Below are 18049 nucleotides of genomic sequence, written 5' to 3' on the forward strand. Positions count from 1 at the left end.
GTGGAGTTACTGGCAATCAAAGACGGCCTCCACTCTGCTCCCATTCCTTCTTCAATGCCTTGCACTGTGAAGGCTACGGTTCAGTGGGCCTTCTAAATGTCACCATGGCGCGCAGTTAAAATTTCACACAGACGCCATGACTTCCGATTTTGGTGCCTACAACATGCTAAATGTAAGCTAAACGTGGTTGTCCTCAGCGAGCCGCAGTGCGCTTAGCAAGTGGACTCGTAGTGGCACCCCGTGGCAGCCGCAATATCTACATTACATAGCAGCTACCAATAGCAGCTGTGCATGGGAATCTCCTTTATCAGGAAATAAAGCGTCCAGAAAAGAATGAGGAGCAGGCTTCCGTTGAAAAGAGAGTGTTTGAGAGAAAGGTAACTTCGCGCTCTGCTTGTGTGCTTCAAGCACCGCGTACAACCGCAAAACTTGGCTGAGGTGTTCACAGCAGCACATGCTACCTGCGGACTATGTTATTTCACCAAGCCCAAGCGGTGGTTCAGGGCCCCTTTACCAAGAAAAACTGCATCAGAAAGGGATGCTGGAATACACTCGGTTCAAATCAACCAGTAGACAGCACTTGTGTTACCGTATTACGTTGTTCCCAAGATAATGGGACATAGCAGTGGCCACATGGTATACGAATTGAGGGTAATGCTACTTCTTGAGAGGAGGGTAATGCCTAATAACTTTTATCACTGTAAACATAGCGCACATAACGCAAAACATAAAATCCTTGTACAAGAGCATTCCATGAGAGATGCTTTTTATGTCCAGGTAGTACTCTAGGTAGTAGGTAGTATGGCAAAAATCTTTTCAAAGACCCTTTAAGCAATTAATTTTTTTATTCTCCTTTTTTGGCATTTCTCTGTATAATGTGGTCTATGACACCAACCAGCACTTGTTTTCATACTTTTGTGACATAACAAAAGATGTACTGCAGCAAAGCTGACAAAATCATTTGAATAATTTAAACACAGCTAACTGTGGATAAGAGTGTCTCAGGGCAGTTCTAAATTATACACCAGCCTATACTTAAAAGCATAAAGTTAACTATTCCCTCTAGTAGTGTAATGCAGAGCAACAGATGGTCACATTTAAAAATAAGAAGTACTGCTGATTGAAAAGCACTGTGGCTTGTTCTTAGCAGTAAAAATAACTAAACAAGGTCATGTTCTCAAACAGGCGTCTTCATTTATTGTACATGAGATAAACCATATAAAGGCATCAAGTCACAAAAATACGTCTCAACATCTCACTTTGTTGTACAGATCATTGTGTGTACAAAGCAGCCCACTTTCATGGACATAAACATGTGATACACATTATGCAAACAGACCTTTGCAGCTTGTGCCACTCTAAAATATCCAACATAAACCAAATTTTTGCCAAGAACTCAAAAACATGTCACAAGAAAGTGAAGACACACTCAAAAAGTTACTGAAAAGGCACAAATATATATTTCTTGAGTAAAAGTATATATATATATATATATATATATATATATATATATATATATATATATATGACTGCAAAGATGCAAAAGAAGATACTTTATGTACAAAAAAATGGATGGATATCAACCTGGTCACCAACATGTCTGCTCATTTGTAACACTGTTTTTTAATAAAACACAAAGTTCAGTTAACTTTGCTTGCACTTATAAAATCAAAACTAATGACTGCAAGTTGTGAATGCCATGGTACTTAGTGGAATGTTATCAAGTTATGCCAAACAAAACATCATGGCACGAATGTTCCAACATAGTGAATATAGCCATGTGTTTATTCATAACATTACAAGCAGCCTGTGTAAGGTATATCTTAATGTTAAATATGAAAAAAAAAAAGAAAGAGCTGAGTGTATGCCATTTAAAGGCATAACAGATGTATGTCCTTTAAAGGCACACAAACAATTGTAGGAATGCAGTGCAGTCGGCAGGCAGTTCTGAGCTCATCAGGATAAAAACATCACTAGTGCACAGTTGTATACTGTACAAAAGCCACCCTATGATAAAGGAATGCAACTTATCCTCCCTCTTTAATGACAGGTGCAGGAAAGCCAATAGAGAATATCTTGTACTCAGTGAAAGCTGTCAAGAATACACTAGAGCACAAAAGTGGCTATACAGCTCTTAATAAAATTCAAGACCAATATCTCATACTGTACAGGTATGTAGCTGGTAAGTAGTCATACATAAAGGGACAAGTTCTAAAGAATTCGAAACAGTTCCATTTTAATCTGCATTTTCTGCTTATGGCAGACACTTTTGTAGTTACGTAAAAAATTCCAAGCTGTAAGGACACACAATCTGGAATCACAACTATGCTTCTCCACTGTCAGAACGTATTGGCAGTATGAACTGCACAGTAGGTTCCTCCATAGTAAGAGCAACAAAGTTCTCTTGCATTATACGTAGTTACACAATAAAGTTAAGCCTAATAACTTTGAGAAAGAGCGCTGCACTTGTTGAAAGGGAAAGGGGAACAAGATGAGTGACAATAACAACAGAGAGGAAAGTGGGTTAGCCGAGGGGCCTGATTTTTATTAATCATATCATAAGAAGCTAGCATAATAGCACTGCACACGTAATGCAAAGACATGGGATTGTTCCCCACCTGCGGAAAGTTTTTTCATCCACTTTCATTGCCATTAATTTATCATTTTCTTTAATTCAATTATTAAGTACAAGTAATTTCCCCTATGTTATCCGTGGCGTCTTTGTTTATTGGCTTCTTATGATATGGTTAATAACAACAGAGGGAAGATGAAAAACACGTAAAGCAAAAGTTTACATGATAAACTTACGTTACGACAGACATCAAGGTAGAAAATACAGCTATCAAATATTTTGTAGAGACCCAGGATGACCCAGTTTTAAAGTACTTCTGAATATTGTGGCTTAGCTCACAAGAAGTGTTGTGAAAAATGAAAGTTTCTGTAGATTATAAATGTCCTCTTGTAGAACCATAGTACTCTTCAGCAAGATGCAGTTAAAGAAATGGTACCTCACAAAAATCTAGTGAACACTACCATGCCCTAAGCAGTAGCTAAGCAGTTCTCTTTTTACTACTGCAAACTACCAGTGCTGGCAGAGTGACATGCAAAACAGGTAATTTTCCCAGGCGCCCAATTAGTGACCGCAATTCGTGAATTTAAAACAGAAAATATGAATATGGAAGTTTACTACAGATAAATATTGCAGTTAAATCTTTTCCATGCAAGCATAAGTTTATGAAATTCTAGCACAACAGCTGATCAACAAGTCAGCAGAATATGTCCAACTGCCATTACCGCATAACTGTACAGTTTCGCAGTTTTCATAAATGTGAATTCTTGTAGTGAGCATTACAGTCTGCTGCACAATCTTTCACTACCACCAATATGTGGAATGTTTCCTCAATGTTTTGTGCTGAATGGCAACGGCAGCAAATGTGCAGGGCAAAGCTTCACCTCCAGCATAAAGATGTGTCTCGAGCATGTGCATAAGTGGAAGGCAAGTATTTCCTGCGCGCTTCTGTCCACAGAGTTTCTGGTGCCTTATACAGGACAAAGAGCAGCTCAATGTGCAGTGCATGGCAAGAACAAGGTAGAGACAGTGAAACAAAGGACTTACCACAGAATGTTGCAAATAAGTTTCATTACTGGCACAAGCATTTGCACTTCTTGATACTTAACTTGCTCTTCTGAGCAGTGGCGTTTTCAAGTTTACGAGATCTATTCGATTCGAGATTCGAGATTTACGAGATTCAAGTTTATGAGCATCGAAACAAGGTTTGTCTCTATCGTCGTCGTTCTCTCTCTCCTAGCCACAGCCCCACTGCTCCTTAGTTTACAGTACAATATATATAGTAAGCCCTTGTTATAAAGAAATCACTTTATACAAAGTTTTCATGGTTCTGACTGCCATACATGCAATTTAGACCAGATTATTATAAGTGGAGTGGCACTAGACTCAGTGTAGTACAATGCACGAAGTGGGAAATCTGAATGAAACCGCTGGGTGCAGCACAGCCCTTTGCTTTCCTCCATACCAACCTTGAGAGGCAAAGGGAGCGTTGAAGGCTGCTCCACCATGCAACAGCAGCTCGTCAGGACTACGACTTTATTGCAAGGTGAAAACCGACAGACAAGGCGTCTGTTCACACAAATAAGCACAATTTTGCCACTGCCATGTCATGTTTAACAAGCACGACTATTTTCTGTTTTGTTATAAGAGGAGAATACTCCATTGAAATAAAGCACGACCAATCAAACTTTTTGTTTACTTCAGTACAGCCAATAATTCATTATATCCACATTCGTTACACACAGGTTTGACAGTATACATACGTACTTGCAAGTTCATGTATGTCCCATCTTCTTGACCTCAGATATTTGCACATTACATGTTTCCAAGTACAAATCAAATCATTCAGAAGTGTGCATTGCAAGGCTGCCATACTAGAATGACAAGGGTATTACGGTCAACTTCTGTTACCAAACGGGTCAAATTAAACAAGAGGCAGAAAAACATGAAAACGCACCGCCGATACATTTGGCAGTTTTTGCCCGACTCTAACGCGCTCTCGAATCTAACGTGCGTCTACTTTCTATGTGCCCAAAGTAAAAGAACTAACAGAAATTACATTAAATCCCCTAAAGAAAAGTAGAAATTTAATGTACACCCAATTTTTTAGCGAAACAAAATGGGGAAGGGTCTAATATGTTACTCCAGTATTATTGCGCAACAGAAGAGACGCGGATGTGTCTCTGAAGAAGACACACCAAGCGTAAGGTGTGCCTTCTCTTACGTCCATGTCTTTTTTGTTGCGCAATAATACTTGAGTAATGGATTACCAACTTGCCCAGAATGCTGCTCTCATTAAGTCTAATATATTGCACAATGGTGGCTGGTTTCCTAAAGTCAGCTTCACCGCATGTTATTAAATTCAGCTACACAGCAGTACACATATGTTATGCAGTAAATAAAGCATACGAATGCCGTGAAGGAGGTTTCAGTTTCATATACGATTGTACCTTGCTGGCAATTTTCGGCCCAATTTCCTTTAAAAAAATATTAAAAAGCTGCACGTTAGAATTAGGTAAATACCATATAGTAGAACCTCGTTAATACAATCCTGTTTCAAACAATTTGCCAGTGCCAACGTTCGCCATTAAGGACACAGAAATCATATTACTGTTTCGCTACTTTCTTGCCGGTTGATACGTTCCCGGAAACACTATCTTTTGGCACTAACGTTCAGTACATCTACAAACTGCAGTCGTACAATACATTTTCCGGCTGCTAGATCCCATGCAAACAACAAAAGGAGCGAGGCGCGCCCAATCAAGAACAGTAGCCACACCCCACAGTAGCTTTCCCACTATACTCGCCAGTATGTGCAATGTGAAAATGCCAGCGTGCACTCAGTTTCCTATCCTGGTACAGACGAATACTCTCGCTGGTCATCGCGTGCCATGCATTTTCAGCTACTGCCACCAATCCTATTGGAATAAGCATATTCACTTGTGTCAGCACGCGCGGCATAGCGCCATTGAAAGCATACTGCACACTTTTAAAAGACGGTAACCCAAATGCACTGCAGCCGGCAGCGCAAAGTGAGGATCATGTTTCACTATGGTGGCATCACATTCTGGCGAAGACCACCAGCTCAATTTTGTTTCGGAAATGCTACACCATAAAAATTTGGAGGACGCTTAAGCTTTGCCTTTAAGAGTGGAATGTGATGGCATTCAAAGATCCTTGACTGCTTTTCACACCTGCCCGCAATCGCAGGTTATATAGCCATAATGTTTACTAGGAAATGCTGGTGGCGAATGCTATGCACGAAGGCGAGCTTTCTGGTAGAAACGCAGCCTCTTGAGTGGGCCGATCTCATGTTATTGTTTCGCACTTTTAATATTTCACTCTGAGAAGATCTAACATTAAAAGTATGCACTGTCGGTGTTTTTCTTCTTCCCCCCATTACATTTGTTTGTGGCTGTCACTCTCAAAATTCCGAGGAATAACTTTGTAAGGAATGAAGGACAAGGTATGAGGAACTTTGGTGGTAGAAGAGTGGTTGGGTATGCGTGGTTCGGAATGACATTTCACGAAAAGACGGCTGACGCTGGACACGGGAACGCCAACTTTTCTGCGACAGGGGGCCCTTAACGCTGTCGTGTTAAAAAACGACAACGAACCGTTCGGGCTTCGCCAGCTTAACAGGTGTTGATATCTCGTGCTGCGCGTCAGCATTTGCTATCGCACACCAAATGAGCACATCAAAACTGACACCAAAACTTAATGCCTGAAGAAGCTGCTGACCCATTTTGACTTCGATGAGGGCAAACATAAGCTTGCTGTCGCCACAAAAATTTGGAGGATGCTTAAGCTTCGCCTTTAAGAGTGGAATGCGATAGCATTCAAAGACCCCTGACTGCTTGTCATGCTTCCCCAGCAAATGTAGCTTTCTTGTGGATGCGCGGAGGTGAGCGCTATGGTGTTGTTGCAAGGAACTGAGCGGGCCATGTCGCTCTATGAATAGTAGAAACACAGGAAAAGGAATTTGTGTTTGAGTTAGTGTGTAACAGAATTATGTTTTCTGGTATATTCAAATTAAACTCCTACACTAATAGGTTGTGCTTAGGTCGTACTTTACGATTTTACGCATTTTACTTTGAGGAATTCAGTTAGTTCAGTAACGCCTCTGCGCCATGCGGAGGGCCTGCGTAGTTGTGGTTCAGAATGATTTTTCATGAAATGACGTCCGACACGACAGTGGATTTTTAGTGACATGGGGCCCTCAACGCTATCACATTAAAAACGAGAATGCATGTCTCGGGTCGCTTGGGCCCCACCAGCTCAGCGCACATCAGCGTCTCGTGCTGCAATGACATGCGCAATGCTTCGCATTACGTAGATGTCAACTACAGCTGAGCCTGACAAATTTTTTAATGACCTTGTATTGTGTGTTTTCCCGGCTAGTATGTTTTTTCTTGTGATTTTTTTTCTAAAATGTAGGAACAAGGTTCTGCTGTAATCAGACACTGTGAGCTACAGTTATTGCTTAAGTATATCCTAGGGCAGGCCAAGAACAGACGTTTACAAAGGGAGATTTTTAGTGTTCTCAACGCATTCACTGTCCCCTAAACTTTTCTGAGACATGCTGCCGCTAAAGGGGTCACTGTTGGCATCACCATAGGGGTCAAGCCGCGTATGTGCTGGCTGGCTAAATTCTAATTATTCTATGAAGGACAATTTTAGGATCTGAACAACAAAAGTTTGGGCCCATAGAAATGCATGAGCACCAGTCGGAACCTTTAGTCATGATCGAATCAATCAACCGAACTCCGCTTAACCAAGAAATCGAATTAGCCAGAGTCGAATTAATGGAAGTCCACTGTATTACTGTAAATTCGTGTAAGCTTCTTTTATTGCCTCGACATGTCCAATGGCATTGTCAACACTTTAAATTCAAATTTATTTACCAGACAATATGCTGGAAGGTCCACTGGGCTAAAAACCGTGAATATGGCGGTGTCGCATACTGAGCAGCAGATACCAACCGCTTGGGCTTCAATAAAAAATCAGACCACATTCTAAGCAATCTGAGCACACATCTGTTTCATCACTTGTATGCACAGCACACTCAGCCTGGCACAGACACTGCTGATTGAACACGCCTCAGCGCTGGAGCACACACTTGCATTGCTGACCACAAAGGTCAAGAGAACAGAACTGTGAAAAATATTTTTCAGGTGAAGCCAGACTCAAAAGCCAATATTTCAATTAAATGTCTATAGCACCACCCACATTTGACATTCATACCCTTGGAACCCAAATGAGCAGTCTGTACAGTAGTAGTAGAACAACAGACCATCTTCTCAATACATGCTGTGCAGCAAGACTGCACACACTTTCAACAATCTCATGTTCTAAAAAATTTCAAGCCCAGTCATACCTTTAGCTGAAACTGGACAGTCATGTGCCTAGTTTAGCAACAGTAGTTGGTGCCATGAAAGAGTGAGCATCCTACTAAAAGCTGCCTTCACTACTCACTAGCTTAATATTACAGTGCTGCTGTCAGCATAGGAACCTTCACTGCAGGTACCTATTGTGAGCTTCGCAGCATGCTTTCTAAAATAGATTAACCTTAAAAGAATACTGAAAACCAGACTCTCTGATAGGCAGCAGACTATTAACAACTGTAACTACTATTAACCAAAATAACTGAGCTCCTGCCTGTCGCCCTGGCATGAATCTCTCTGCAGAATTTTCACTGCACAACAATTTGCATTAAATTCTTTCTATACAGCTGAAGAGCATCGTGGAAACCACTCCTGAGAATCAGTATTGCTAAATATGATGAACCGTGCAAAGTGGAGCAAGGTGGATACCCTCACAAAACGCCCTCACATACCAAAAGCTTGATTGCAATGATCTGTGAGGGACAATGACAACCGTGAGGAAGGCAGAAGACACCACATCATGATGCCTTGGCGTAGGAGGCCAGGAGAGCAACAGCTGTGGCAACTATGCAGGTCCATGCTGATGGCCTTGAGAGACCTGCACCGAGCTGCAACCAAGAAAAAAAAAAGACAGCAAAAAGTGACTCTGTGGTGCTCATGTTGTGAATACCAGACTGTAGTACAGACTTTACATGACGTTACTCATTTGATTCTACATGCAGAACATCCCGGTGTACTGTGCTTCCACTACACATCATGCAGGGCATGACACTGGTTTTCATTGTCATAATAAAGACTGTATTTATAATTCTACAAAACCATGAGTTTCAATGTGAACATGGCCCACGAATACAGTATAGCACAGAAGACAATTTCTGACTGGACACAATGGCTATCAGTGCACTGCAAAACTAAGTTTAACATGGCTATGTGACGCGAAGTTTTAAGTAATTCTCACAAAGGAATGTGCAAACTAATTTAGATCAGAGAAACAACACTGATAAAATGCTGGGTGCACTCAAAGTCCGTGTATGCTGTTATCACTTCCAGCTACTTCAGTACAGTATCTTTAGAACCTAGTTGATTCATGATTATCACAATAAATTACTGCACAAATGGAAAAATGGGACACTACACAAGAAGACACTTGAAAACAGCATGACAGTATGTGTGTTCCTTTCTTCCATTCATGCAGTAATTTCCTACAATAACCAACCACTTTTGTGAATAAGCCCAAGGACTCTTGTGAAAGGTTCATCACAAGCAATATGAATATTTAACTTATTTCACCGTACAGCTGTGAATAATGCTGGACAGAACAGAAAACAGTGCCACCAATGATGTAAATCTCATTCTTGGCCCGTGAAGTAGACGACCTCCTGTAGAAAAAGTGCAGCACGCAAGGCAAAATCAATGTATCTTACCATTGTTTTAGACAGCTCACATTTTGTAACTCTTCTGAGTTATAGAAATTGCAAATTTTGTTCTCCGAACAATTTATTAAGTACAAGAAATGCATTGAATAGAGTCCATAGAAAATTCAGAGTTCAATTCAATCTAAGTTTAATGAAATAGTACGTGTATATCTAACTGGTGATTTTCAACATCGTCTCTCAGTGCTTCCACAAACAACACGCAACTGTCTCATTGCTTTTTTTACCAAATCGCATTGTGGTCCCTTTGTGATTGCCTGTTTCTGGCTCTCATCAAGTTTCTTCAGCTGTGTCATCAATGCTCATCTTGAATTCCTTCCCTTTTTGCTGTGTGTCTTTCGTGTGTGCTGCTACAATGGATACATTCCAACTTGCTTGATTTTCCATTCTCCTACACTTCCTCTGTGCCTTGACATAACAAGCCCAAAAACATTTCTGGTGGAGTGGGATGTACAAGTGGCTACACCATCATGGGAAGGGTTAATGCCGCAGTCTCTCTGCTGTCCATCATGGCCTCGCCGACCTAAATGCCAAAAGCATGGGATAATTTTGACAGGCAAAGGCACATATTAATGGATTTTCATGGTCTTCTTCAAAAAGGTGAAATTGTTTATAGTGTCTTTACGTCAGAATCTTCTCTGTCTGCCGACCTTCTGCAAGCAGCAAAGCAGCCCTACTGATGATCATATACTAACTTTGATTTCGTTATGCATTTTGTGCTACCTTCTCTGGAAGGTGAGTTATCCGAAGTAGCCCAATAGGTGACAAAAAAAAAAAAGGCAGTACTATTGCAATGAATGAATAAAGCCTTTATTTTAAGGAAGAGGATGGCTCTATCGCAATGAGAACATCATTTTGGTAGGTGCAACTTGCTAAATTTTGTTGCCTTCAAAGTAGTTCCCTTTGCCTTACACTTTTTGGGCATAGTGACCAACTCCTCTGCATTCTTCTTGATCTCATGAAATGTGCTGAAATGGTGTCCTATCAAGCAGACTACAACTTATGGTAGAGTAGCTGGTGCACAACAGTCATTTGTTTACTGACAGAAAATTGTGCATAAAACACAAAAAGTGAGCTGGTGCGTTGCCATGGTGCAACATCCAACTCTGGTTTATCCATAGCTGAGACCTCTTCTGGCATATGATTTCCCTCAGACCCTTCAAAATGCTAAATATAGAACTCCTTGGCCAAGTGGAATCTATTGTCAATCAAAGAAAGCAGTCAACATTATCTCCATGCTGGATCGTCCAAGCTTTCTTCAGTCGGGGCGATCCTTGTCGCACCCACAATGACGATTGAGTCTTGGTTTCGATGTCATAGCTGTAGACCCAGGTTCTGTTTTCTATTCCAATTGTTTTCAATAAGTTTACATCAGCACTGACACAATAGTCATTCTTGACTGATGTTAACACAGTTCACTTTCTGGTTCTCAGCAAACACATAGGGCCCAAATTTATCGGTGATGCAATGCATGTTCAGTTATTGTGTCAGAACTTCCTCAAAACAATCTAAGCCGATGCCTACATGTTCAGCAATCTCTGTGATAGACAAACGGCGATTAAGGAGAACCAACACATGAGATGCATTAATGCAAATGTTGTTGAAGTGGAATGTCAACCACTTTGGCAATCTTCATCAGCCTTTGCATTTTGAAATAACTATACCATTCATTGCTAATACATTTGTCCCCAAAGGCTTGTTGAAACATTTTCTATTCTTCAGATGCAGTTTTCCCCCCAAGTTTGAACTGACTTGGCATCACAGAAGTGTTTGCATGCCCTTCATAAGCAGAAAAGGGTGACACACAAAACAAAGTTAGGTTTAATAAACTCCACAACATGTGAGCACAAAGATACATGTGCAAAATGCAACAAAGTACTTCTTGACAAACTTGGATACTGATGACACATGCTTACAGGCTACCCTTGGCAGTGTGTGCAGTGTGCGCGTGCACAGTGCGCACACTACACACGCACATTTCCTACAGTGCATTCTCACTGCAGTGCCTCCCGCAGCAGCCTTCCCACAGAGAAATTCCAATGTTTCAATATGAAGCATTGATCGCCACGCTTTCTTTGGAATATGCATAACGTTATATGAAGGGTCCTTTGCCAACACTGTAGCCACTGGATTGTACATGCCCATGAGCACTGACATGTGTTGGTGATTGTAGAATAATCGCTTTGGTCAGCAGCTGGTGTGATGGTGGCAATCCCGATAAGCTTGAGGCACAATTTCACACACAGAAACATGGTTCCTTTAATTTTTTCAATTTTTATGCCTCAAAAAGTTGCAAACCAGTCACTGCACTTGTTTACGTCTGTGGCTGTTGCTTGCGTACTGGAAAATTAAATTCTCGGATTTTATGTGCAAACACCATAATCTGATTATGAGGCACACTGTAATGAGGGACTCCACACTAATTTTGATCATGTGGGTTTCTTTAACATGCACCTAAATCCAAGCACACAAGTGTTTTTGCATTTTGCCTCCACTGGAATGCGGCTGCTATGGTCTAGGTCGAACCCGCGACCTGGAGCTCAGCAGCGCAGTACCACAGCCACTGTGCTACCGCTGTGGGTGCTTACTGGCAGTGATAGAGGCATGCGGTAAGAAGCATTGTGCTACCAAAGGCTCTTGATAGCCAGTGCTACCAGCCACAGTACATTATGTTCCCTTGTTTGGGCACTGCCTGATCATTCCAGTCTTTTTTTATTGCAGCTTGTAATCTTCTTGTTTTCATTGGTGTTTTTATGTGTTGTGAGTTGTTCTTGTTGCAACCTTAAAATTTGCTATGAAATACATTGGCATTCCAGTAAACAGTTTCCCAGAAGCATGCCTCTAACTGCTCAGGACAATCTTAACTGGAGCACAATGCATCCTTTAGGCCATTTTGCAGACGGAAATACCAAAAGTGGTGCTAGACTTACGATTTCTTCTGAACAGACATGACTTCACTGCTCCTCTGCTTAAATTTCATGATTACAACAATTGCTCTAAAGTATATAATTCATAAGTTAGCACATTATTTAGTAATTATTTAGTAATTACTTTAGTTTAGTAATTATTTAGGTTATCATCAATATTTTTCCCGCTGCTAATGTCCACCTAGCCATGAAACGTATATGCATATATGGTTGGGCCTAGATATGAGTTTTTCTAAAAGAAAGTGTTCCACTTAAAAAGGAACACCTTATATATGATTACATACTATAGCACAGCATACTTCATTAACCCTTTCCACACCAAGGACATATCTCTCTTGTTCAGGTATTTTGTCCAAAATATGTGAGTTACGAGTTTCACTCGTCCAGGGTTTTCCTTTCGTCTATAGAGTGCCACAGATGAGTGGCAGTTGTTTCGTTATATTGGTTTGAATCCACCGCTATTAAATAGAATACAAGTTAATTGTTTAGAAGTTAGTTATGCAAATGGCACCAGCTTCCTTGAAAACTGATTTTTTGAGCTTGCAGCTGGCGGCAACGACGCAGTAGTCCGACTCTCCTGGGTGTTAAATATGGTGGCACAGAATGAGCAGGTTGCAGCAACAATGGCTGCCTTCTTCAATGTCGAAATGTGTTTTTGGACATTTCTTCACCTCGTATAAACAATCAGACAAGAAAAGCCTTAGCGCACCATGTTTGGAGCTTCAACTTCGTACTACTAACAACGACGATGGAAACTTAAAGCCCCTGGCGACCTCTCTCACGCCGGACATGGCTCCACAAAATACTTTGCCGCCACGCCTCTGCAGTTTGTTTTCCATGCCGCACCAGCTATAACATATCTCATGAAGAATATAAGTGACAAAAGCATGCTTGAATTCGTTTCCACTAAATATTGCACTGTTTCTGTAGCCTTGCCTATCTGCAACTCAACATAACATAAAAAATTAATTCACAGTAAAAGACAATAGAAAATAACAAAAGAACTGCTCATATTTCGATAATGAAAGCTGCTCAGAATGAATGATTCATAAAAGAATTCGTCAAATTTTTGTGGTTTTCCGAAAAAGAGCTGGCATGGAAAGGGTTAACAGGTTCTACAGTACAAAATAAAGCAGCCATACCGTTACATAATAGTTGCAGCGGTCACCAGTACAGCATTCCACACATTCCCAGTCATTGTACCAGATGCGATCACAGCGCTCTCGATACAGCACAGTCTGATTGATACAGTGTTCCTCAGTGGAACAGTGCTTGCTGATGTAGTACTGCTTCTCGCCAGATGGAGCCCAGTAAGGTGTACCTGCAATTTTTCAATTTGACAGGGGTCACACAGGGACTCATCAAGCCCCTTACTGACAGTATTTTCTGCAGAACTGGAGGAATAAATGTCTTTATAGAATTGTGAAATCTTCACTGATACATAACTCCCACAGAGAAAGTTCTACCTTGCTTAATGTTGCAATTTTGGCAGTAGATCATTTCACTTCAAAGGCTTCCTTGTATGGTTCTGTGTTCATCACAGACACTCACACACACAAGAAAAAAAAAGTTGGCATGTGCAGACAAAATTTATTCAACCTCGAAATTCAAGAGAAAAGTAAACAAAAAGAAAAGCGTCTCATTTTACATCTCATTTCCATTCACATAGTAGCGCCTCATGCTGCTACCCATGACAGCAGCACTTGCATGAATTTGTTGCAGAAGCTTACATCTTAAGGTGTCCTTGTTGCCACAGTCAGTGTCTGCACCTTTTGATAGTGTTGTTTGGGGATGCATACCTATGCTACTGATGGCACAAGAGGTTCAGGCGAGAGTCGAGAACTCTAACAAACACACACAAAAATAAAGAACTTCAGCTTTGAATTTTACATTTCTGGTCTTAAGTGATGACTATCTGCTCCAGAGCAAGCAATGCACTCATCACCAGCTTCGCCTTCCCCTATCCTGTGTGTTTTCATAGTCTCATGTCTCTCGCATCTGTGAACATTGTGCAAGCATCGTGAAATTCTATCAAAATAGACTGAGGTGTCAAGGTTGTGGTGTGTCGGCCACCCCACTCCTTGACAGTAATTGTGTGTTTCACTCAAGTAAAATTTGTTGGCAGCAAGGCCTGGTGAAATACACTGAGGAAATTTCATCACTGATGCGGTGGAGGTGTCATTTGGTGGCGAGGAATGTGGTGAGAAATGATACAACAGCCTTAAAACCATTACAGCATGATGATCGCTGGAGCTAGTGCAGCTTCAAGTGCAGATGTCAGCGCAGCTTCAAGTGCACCAGGGACAAAGAAGAGAGGAAGGCAGCAAAAACATTGCAGGAGAAATAGTTAATTGGCAATGCACAGTTTTAGCAGAGCATTGCTTATGCTCCCCTCCACTCACATTTTACTTGCACCAGTGGATGCATGAACTGGACTGGTTTCGCTTATTCAACAGGCGCGTCTCAAAGAGACGCGAGCTACACACTCTTGGCTTAGCTGTGAAGCGACAAAGAAACCAAGCAGACACACCCTCAAACTCCACTCAATTGAGTCCCTAGTGGAACGTAAGCAGCATTCTACTTTCTGCTGCCGATACGAGCGTTGTGCTCATGTGCATTAGCGTTCCCACTAGCATTCTGCTGAGTAGCTATGTGCAGAGTGTTAAAATGTGTCGGTCTGAGCGGAGTGGACCTTGAATGCTCCACTATAGCTGTCTATTAATTGCATTCATACACGGCACAGTTGAAAACTTTTGTTTAGAGGTAGTTTCTGAGATATCGCTACCTTAATGCCAAACACAAACACATTACACACAATTTTTAAAAGGTGCTGCCATAGGCTCATTAATCCACCTTTTAAATTTAGAGATGTTGAAGCTTAGCACTAATTAGAGGCTGATCTATTTAGTTTGTATTCTTCTTGTCCTTCGTCAGAGGCTTGTTTGCTTTCGTGTCAGTGTTATGACCAGGATCAGGTATTGCGAAACTAGTGGCAACAAACATGTGACTAAGTTGATAATACAGTAAGCCGTCATTATAATGAAATTGGTTTATCTAAAGTATCACTTTATTTGAAGTGCTTCATGGTACTGACTACAGTGCATGCATTTTAGTCAGGATTACTTGAAATGCAGAGGGTGTAGCTCCATTTAGCACAAAGTACAAAGTCCACATGGAACCACACAGTGAAGCATACATGCTGACAGTTTACAGTTCCTCATATTAACCTGGAGAGGCAAAGGGCACTGCACAGATAACTGATCCACAATATGGTGGCGTGATAATGGTGGCATGCAAGTCCCACCCTACCATGACTCTGTCCTGCTGACTTTGCAAGTTTACTGTAGATGACTGGGGACAACGCTGGACTACCAAATGAACGAAATGAACATTTATCTTATATACAGTGCCTAAATGAAGTGGTGCAGACACAATGGCTCAATACCCCACAGTGTATACAAAAGAAAAAAAAAAATGACAAGACAGTGGGATTCAAGTAAGTGTTCATCTAATGAGAACATACAGTCATTTTAAACTAGCACCTGCATATGCACAGTCTGTCTCACCTACCCACTCCACTTGCCAAGCAAACTAAGTTGATATCATGAAAACAGCAATCCAATCATGCAGCATGTAAACAGTAGATGACAAACTTGTGCCCCCTCTTTTAAAAGCCGAAAACCTTCTGTATGTCCACTGTGCATATTTTGCCTGCTTCTCGAAATGAATTAAAGCTCTGCTACTTTCACGTTGCATTGAGACAAAGAACTGCCTAAGCCTCATCACTACATTCAGTGAAGATCAGTTTGTAGAGATGGGTGGTCCATCACTTTTGGTGTTAGTTTCCTATGGCTATGAGCACCAGTGTCTGGCTTTAAACACTCAGCTGATGTTACCATAGTCCATTCACGAAGGACTGACTTGTGTCAGTTCAATGTTCACGCCTGAGCTCGTTAGCATCTTACATCAGATGCATTTCACACAGTGACGTCAAATTTAATATGTGACTGAAGACACTCTGCTAAACAAAGTCCAATAACGGGCTTCGTATTTTTCAAGCCTTAAACTGTGGAGATTGCGTATACATGACGCGCCCAAAGGCGAGTTTGACAGCGGTACTTATGCCAGGATAGTAAACCACACTCTGAACAACAGTCGTTATAACTAGGCGGAAAATCTAGCAACAGAAGCGCGAACTGCTACTGGCAGTGTATAATTTCTTTTTATACTCACTTCCCCAGCGAACTTCGGTAAGGCAGCGCGTCTCAGAAGGATCACACGTTTTGATGGTCTCGGTGCACTTTTCGTTATTTTTGTCTTGACTTGTACACACGTAGCATTCCAAAGCAAAGCCTGCAATAAGACAAGCAAGGATCGTGTCATCAATCGGAGTTTCATAGTCACAAAAGTAATGCGCCACACTGGCGACCGCTATTTCCACGGTACAAGTTAGAATAACGCTGTTCATCGTGCACACGCATAAATAACTTTCGCACTAGAAATGCAGAAAACACCGATCGTTGAGAGCGGAAGTTTGACAACTTCGGATGAACGTTAAGGGGAGTGCAGACAGCCGCACCCCGACTTTTGACCAAGCTTTACCGGAAGCCATGGCTCAACAAATTAAGCACTGCAGCGATAGCAACCTTACTTACAAGTCGGTACGCCTGCTAGAAAAAGGAACAACCAAGGAATCATCTTGCAAACAGGTTAAAACACAGCCACAGCTTCCACAGTTCGTACGACGCGCAACAGCAGCAACGCTTGCGGTTGCCGAGTCGGAGTCGTACGGGAGAGTATAGTCAACCGTAACTCGTCAGGCATGTAGTGACGTAGATCAACAGCAGCCATGTTTACGTTTCAATTTTAAGATCGGTGCCTGTGGCAACGGTGACTTAACAATTGTTATTCGTTGTTTGTTTTCGTTTCACTGCAAACAAAGGTGTTTCCAATTTGATGGAGAGGCTTTAGAGTTGTCTTTCAAAGAGGTATCGGACGTCGTTTCATACATCATTTTCCGCGCCAAACAGTGCCACATCTCTTATCCACCGTCGCTTTTTGTTGGATCGTTATCATTAGGTGATGCATTTAAGCGTCCCCCGTAAAGCGTGTAATTTATTATATGGTTTTAAAAATGTATACATCGCTACCAATCGCAGCACACCATTCCCCTGAGTTTTCAGTCGCCCATGATCAAGTAACGTGAGGTGACCATCTGACGCCAGTGCAATTCTATGGCGAACAAATTCTGTTCGTAATAGTTGGAATGTTACTTAATTTGTTTCTATAAATAAAAAAGTGTCAGAAAGAGAAGGCACAATGACGACTTATCACTACACTCAAGCACTTCCGGCACACAGTAAGCATCGTGTGTAGCAGTGTGCTTGTGTTACAACGTGCTCCATGTTGACGCGAGCTGCGCGGTCTGTGTTGGTCTCGATGTGTCTTTTTGAGAGCACCATGGTTCGCCCTTGCGTTGTTGGTTGCAAACGTAGAAATCGGCGACATGTCAAGCTGCGACATATCCCTCTGCAAGGCAAACATGCTAGCGGAGTGGCTGCAGCGCTGCATGGTTGTCAGTATCCAATCGGCAACAGCATGTACGCGTTTGCGGCCGTCATTTCACGTCGAAGGATTAGTGTGTACCACAATAGGGCTTTGCCTGTCCGGTATTCGGGTAAACGCAAGCGCAAGAGGACTGGGCCTGGGCGTTTTACGGTATGAGCGGAGTCTGCA

General features: G+C 41.7%; 2 protein-coding genes across 2 annotated transcripts in view; one reads left to right on the top strand and one right to left on the bottom strand.

Moving 5' to 3' along the window:
• alpha-Catr (alpha-catenin related) overlaps positions 1–8385 on the top strand; it is a 192611-nt gene extending 184226 nt beyond the window's left edge. The window contains exon 16 of the mRNA XM_055077415.2: positions 8301–8385. Coding sequence (XP_054933390.1) covers positions 8301–8345 — 45 coding nt within the window. The 3' untranslated portion in view covers positions 8346–8385. The remainder of the gene's footprint in view (positions 1–8300) is intronic.
• Positions 1170–17109, bottom strand: cold (coiled). Its single transcript, XM_050189928.3, has 4 exons — positions 16969–17109; positions 16547–16666; positions 13456–13634; positions 1170–8561 (listed from the first exon to the last, which is right to left on the bottom strand). Exons 1-4 carry the CDS (start codon positions 17009–17011, stop codon positions 8472–8474), a joined length of 432 nt encoding a protein of 143 aa, XP_050045885.1. The 5' UTR covers positions 17012–17109; the 3' UTR covers positions 1170–8471.
• Positions 17110–18049: the final 940 nt, after the last annotated feature.

Source organism: Dermacentor andersoni, chromosome 2 (assembly GCF_023375885.2).
Source record: "Dermacentor andersoni chromosome 2, qqDerAnde1_hic_scaffold, whole genome shotgun sequence".
In the NCBI taxonomy this organism is placed as follows: Eukaryota; Metazoa; Arthropoda; class Arachnida; order Ixodida; family Ixodidae; genus Dermacentor; species Dermacentor andersoni.